The sequence below is a fragment of the Melanerpes formicivorus genome, unplaced genomic scaffold (genome assembly GCF_026170545.1).
Source record: "Melanerpes formicivorus ecotype bairdi unplaced genomic scaffold, bMelFor1.0.p_v2 SCAF_12, whole genome shotgun sequence".
Lineage (NCBI taxonomy): Eukaryota > Metazoa > Chordata > Aves > Piciformes > Picidae > Melanerpes > Melanerpes formicivorus.
This window is the reverse complement of record NW_027142364.1, coordinates 17527892-17533891: the sequence shown is the minus strand read 5'-3', so window position 1 is coordinate 17533891 and position 6000 is coordinate 17527892. Positions and strand designations below refer to the sequence as shown.

The 6000-nt window shown below is 39.2% G+C and overlaps 1 protein-coding gene across 3 annotated transcripts in view; it reads right to left on the bottom strand.

Annotated features, from left to right (window-relative positions):
- Positions 1–1467: 1467 nt before the first annotated feature.
- NYAP2 (neuronal tyrosine-phosphorylated phosphoinositide-3-kinase adaptor 2) overlaps positions 1468–6000 on the bottom strand; it is a 138274-nt gene continuing 133741 nt past the window's right edge. For 2 of the 3 annotated variants that reach the window (XM_068145511.1, XM_068145514.1), the window contains one exon: positions 1468–3871. In XM_068145511.1, coding sequence (XP_068001612.1) covers positions 3644–3871 — 228 coding nt within the window. In that variant the 3' untranslated portion in view covers positions 1468–3643. The remainder of the gene's footprint in view (positions 3872–6000) is intronic. The other variant, XM_068145512.1, reaches the window with a different exon arrangement.

Below are 6000 nucleotides of genomic sequence, written 5' to 3'. Positions count from 1 at the left end.
AAATTAATATGTATTTATACTGTGTATATAGAAACGGCTAAGAATATATGATTACAGTTAGCCTCTAGCTACTCCTTACTCCTACACAATCTCAGGCACATACCTGACAAGTTCTAATGAAGTATGGAAAAAAAAAGCAACATGACATTCAATTTCAGGATATCGGTAAATGTATTACATCGGAATGAATACAGAATGATTTCCTTTTATTTAAAAACCCTGTCATTTAAAAACATAGTGCCATTGTCCACTTAAAAAGAAACATCCCAAACAAACAAACAAACGAACGAACAGAAAAACCCCATACCATTTGATACCATTTGCTTTGTCAAAAGGAGCGATAAAGTAGACATACATTGGCTAATATACGTAAACACATTTTTAGTGCAAGAATAACAAGACCTGTGACTTTACTGTGCTTTCTTGAAATCACAGTGCACTTTACACAAATTGCTACACTATAATGTTCAACTTCAGGAGTTTAAAGCAAAGTAAGTGCATACCAAACAATTTCATATATACAGTCTTCGCAAGTGTGTGTATATATGTGATCTGTATGTATATACAGATTGCATATTTATACAGACTACAGCTTTAATGACCGTGTGTAACTAAGCACTGTCATTGACCCTGTGACACAGAGACTGCTGAGACATGAGGTGATGTAGGGAATGTTTGACATTGGCACGCTCTCGGCAGCACGATGGGGTGGGCCGGCAGTCACCGGAGGGGGCAGTGGCCTGTGTCCTGCTCTGGCTCTGTCCGTGACCTTGGAAACAACTCCACGTGGGCCTCACTTCCCTCCTCTGTAAAACAGTTCTCGTGAGCGTGAGGTTTAGTTCACGTTTCTAAAGTGCTTTGAAGGTAAGTGCTAAGTTATATTTTACTTCTTAGTGTACTGTCGCAATTTAAAACAAAAAGCCATTGTTTCCATGGGATACAATGGAGGTCTGGAAGCACATGGGTAGCTCTTTAGGAAGGACAACATAAACAGTGCTAAGCAATAAAATTAGAAGAAAGAGCAGTGTTTGGGTGGGCTACGTGTACACGCAAGTCTGCTTAGGACAAGAATGCTTCAGTTCCCTGATCATTATTCCTATTACATATCGATATGAAGAGGACACAAGATGAACAAACACTATTAAACACATTGCTGTTTACATTAATGCAGTGCCTTCCCCCAAAGGGCCTGGCACAACAGAGCCCATGTGTACCCCCAGGTTTGGACCACAAGATAGATGCTTCAGTAGCAGGTTGTTAATGGAATTGGTCCAGGAAGAGACCAGTGCAGGGAAGGAGCATCAAGTCTGACTGAACTGGCTCTCATTATGTCACCAGAGAGGTGGTGCAGCTGGGGGAAATGGCTGAGCTAAGTACTTCACATGTGGTTACGAAAACCTCTTCTCTTGCCACATAACAAGGAAGACAAAGCACAAACACTTTCTGAACAATGAACCTGTTATCTCAACAGATTTCTCACAACCAACAAGTCGTCTTCTTTCCAGCAGATTCTGGAACTTTGCGAGATCTCTGGAGTTTTTCTTCTGCCATTTTCTTTCTTTAAAAAAGAAAAGAGAATAAGCAGAATATACAGTTGGTGTCTTGTGGATGTAACATGTGTTCAAAGATTCCTTCACAGCCTCTGGGTTTTGTCACATCTTCTGTCACTCTGGCTGTGAGGGGCTCTTTAAATCTGCATTTCATCTGTACCCATTCCAGTCACTGTATATTCATAACACACACCAGTACTCAATGCATGTGGATATATACGTATGCACACATCTATGAGTATAGAGAGATACATGCATATATACATATATATGTGTGTGCACATATGCATATATACATACACATAATGCTAATATACATAGACACATATAAACACACACTTTATCTTTTACAGAAATCTCAGTTTGGACATCAAAATATACATTAATTAGTTATAAAATATTTCAAAACTTTATTTCAGAGGCTGAAAAGAAACTATAACTGATAAAGCATTACTCAAAACTCAAAACTTTAGCAATATAGATTAGAAAAACCTTCTAAAATTTGTCATTTTTGGTTTTGTTTTGATCAGCAATTACAGCTGTGGCAATGCTGTAGATATTCATTGCAAAGAAAAGCCAATATAACAAGAAGTTTCAAACAACACGCCTTTTCTCCTTGGTGAAAATAGTATTAAAATGATTGTTTTAAAGAGGGGCTTTTGTGCTGCCAAACTTCAGACAAGTAGATAGAAATTTGAATATACAAAATATATGCCATGGATATTTGTTTGGTTGGGTTTTGTTTTTTTTGTTACCCCTACTCCACAGCAGTACAAGTTTCCCTCGTCTTCAACAGATACATTTGGAAGATATTTCACCGCATGAATTTCACCCTCATAATCAGGATAAGCCATCTCTTCCTCCTGTTAAAACCAGGAGGTCATAATTCTTTGGTCATGACATAATATTCTGTTAAAATGGGTGTGATATCACACAGGAATGCAAGCCAATTACAGAAGCAGCTGGGAAGACAACACGGTATGCCCAGGAGACGGTGTCAGGTGGGCCTCTGCTTCAAACTGCATGAAATGGAGAGGGATTTCCCCACTGGCTTTCAGGTGGTCTGAATTTGTAAATAACACAAGGAACTCTGACACAGCTCAAAGCAAGTATGTGTCGCTGGGTTTAAAAATAATAAACATGTAAACAGATTCTGTCGCCTTTATGTTCTGGGCCGAAGACAGACGTGGACAGGAACCGTGGCTGCAGCGCCACTGCCTCAACCTGCCAAGCGACTGGGTCTCCCCGTCACGGGCTGCACGACGCCTAGTCACAGTGAACCATGGTCTCTGCTCGTCAGTGGAATCAAACAAAGGAAGAGTTTGTCCTGCAGGCTTTCTGCAGAAAATTAAGCTTCTTGGCCAAATAATAGAATAGAATAGAATAGAATAGAATAAACCAGGTTGGAAGAGACCTTCAAGATCATCGTGTCCAACCTATCAGCAACCAGGGCAATTAATCTGATTAACTTCATGGGAAATTTGATGTAGAAGAATGAATATTTTGAAATGCAACTTGGGCATCCACATTCAGCACTTTTATTTGCATTGCTTGCAGTTTACTCCAGGTAACTCCTACAGCCCTAGCACCAAGTTGCTTTGCACATTGTCGCATTCAATCAAAAGTACAACTGTATGCTTTTGTACAGAGGCCAAATCTAGGCAGGCAAGAGAAATAAAATGGTGGCAGCAAGGTATTTGGGAGGGGGAACGTTAGAATACCACATAGAAAATAGGTAATAAAACAGTATAACAGTAACATTATATAGTAAAATTTTTCATAAATTTTTGAATTTTTATATATATATATATATATTTAAACAGTGTATTAGTTTGGGTGCTTTCAATATATTGGCAAAATATTTACATTTTGATATCTTCTGGATCCAAAAAAATCCTGGATAAATATGTATGTCTTAATCCAGTTGGAAACTTAACTCTCTCTCTCTGGACAGGTGAGCACTGTATCGGTGTGGTCTCCTAGGAATTTCAAGACCTGTGGATAAGTCTTAGGTTAGAGCCTTTGCCTTATTAAGAGAGCAGGCTACCTGTGCATGGTGCACCACAGTGGAGAGGACATCCTCCACATGCCTGTCAAATGGCAGTGTCCCAGAAAACAGTCTGCTGTTTGGAATAAGGAGGAGGGCTATATTTCTTGGTCCCAGTATTCTTCTTCCAGCTGGGCAAAATAGGCATGCTGTCCTGTTTGCAGAGTCCCTTCTCTGATTTCTGTCGAGCTTTTATTTCTTTGCAGAGGCAACGCTTCTTCTCAATCATATCCAGCATGGTGTGGTCCCCTTGCAACCACTGCATACATGTCACCTATTGGGGAACGGGAGGAAAAAGAAGAAGGAAAGAGAAGAGAGGGGAAAAGCACACAAATAACTATTTGGTGACAGATTGAATACATTGTTTCTTTTCAAGGTTAACATCACTCCTTTTTGAAACGCTGATTTGTCTGAGGAACCAAAAAGTCTCTATGCTAACAACAGGAACAAAATCAGTCTTTATTTCTAACCACTACTTTGAAAAACAAAAAGAAAATAAATAATAAATGGTCCCAGTTTAAATTTTTTTTCAGAGTACTGAAAGCTAATAAACCAAATGTTTTTGGCAGACTAGCACTGCTTGGATTTTAAATGATAGAATAGATCTTATAAAGGCAAATGAATCCTAACAGAGTCCTGAAGTTGTGGAAATAAGAAATTCTATACAGTGAAACCCATGTTTTATATTGCTCTCCAAATCTAATCTGTCACATTAAAAGCATGGTGTTAACACTTCTGAGTATCAAGCTAAATATAACTCTGGGTTTAATTTGGTTAAAATGATTTAACGAACTCCATGTGAATTATGTGTATTAACATATCCTATTCTGTGGTGGTACTTCATTAACTGCAAGGCACCAAGAGTCTAGAAATTCCATGTTTTCATATGTGTAGAACATTTGAAAACATGATCCTGATCCAAAAATGGAGGTTAGCACATGTTGTGCTGTAAGGACTTGCCACAGCCCCTCTGAAGCTTGAGAGTGTGGCTTTATTGGAGTTCAGCGGGGTGCTCCGATGATTGGAAATGTGTGTGCCTTCAAAGACTGTTGATCAGAGCTGCAATCCTGATCCTAAACTCTTGTGAAGGGCTTATAGTGCTTGGATGATCCCCTGTCCACCTGCAAATCAGAAAACGTCCTCTCCACACTTACTTTTCAAATTTGAACTGATGTCTTGAGTCTCCCAGCATTTATTTTCCACATTAGTCATAAATTAAGGACTTGTGTGTAAGCAAAGGCATGGCACGCATTCATGGGGTTGTCCAACTACATCTCTGATGTTGTCATGAAAATGCACACTCACAGCAATACTTTGGCAGTGTTTTATGATTCATGGGAGAAATGAATTTTTATTATTAAGACTATTTCAGTACTTTAATAATGCATATGCCTTCTGTTTGCAAATTTTAGAATGCCAAGTATGGGCATGTTCCTAGAGCTGGGGACTCACTTAGAAGCCAGAATAGAAACTCCAATTGATCTCAGTAGTTTTTGTGGTCAGCTGGAAGCATATTTAGGGATTATTGATAAATAGAGAAAAATGTTTAGATTCATAGCTGGAAACAAAGCAAGAGATATAAACATGATCAAAACTACCACCAAAAAAGGTAATAATAAAATAGGCACTTGATTAACAAGTACAGAGAAAGAATGAGGAGTCTTGTTCTGTATTCATACAGGAAAATAAACAGAATACAGAAATGTGCCAATCTTTTTAAATACCTTTGTGGAAAAAGAAGCTTTTAAGGAGTGACATGGGATAAAAGAATTCCAGAAAGAATTGCCTTTATCCTGAAATAAATCCACACTTACCTTATATATCAGATAGTACTGTGAGTAAAACAAGTTTAAACCACAACATGAATTTTGCTCTTGAGTGTTCTCATGGATTTAGAATTACGCAGAGAATATATCTGCAATCTGAATTGCTGAGCTAAAAGTCTTCTGCAAGTGTGCCCTGCCTGCTTTTCCTAATCAAATACTTATTTTTTACTTCAGGAGTGATCTAATATTTAGTGCAGGCAGGTATGAGGCATCTTATTCACCAAGGTGGGAGACTTCCTCTCTTTGGGTGCCCATGTCTGGCCCAAACCTTGCCTACTGGACCAGCGATACTCCTCCCACCCCCTGGCTCCACCTCAGCTCTACCCAAGGCTGAGTTTGTGCTACTCTACTTATAATTGATGTGTTAGTACTTACACAGCAATGTCTTCGTTTTGGCTGGGTCCTCCTAAGTGGAGTGGGACAGGGGCACAGTCTGCACGCAATTAATGACACAACGTATTCACCACATACAGCTGCACACCAGTTTCTGGGCTGGATTTGGTGACACCGGTGTTTGAGTGCAGGTTTCCTCTTCCAGGCATCAGGAAATGCCTCCTCTTTTATAACCCATCATGTG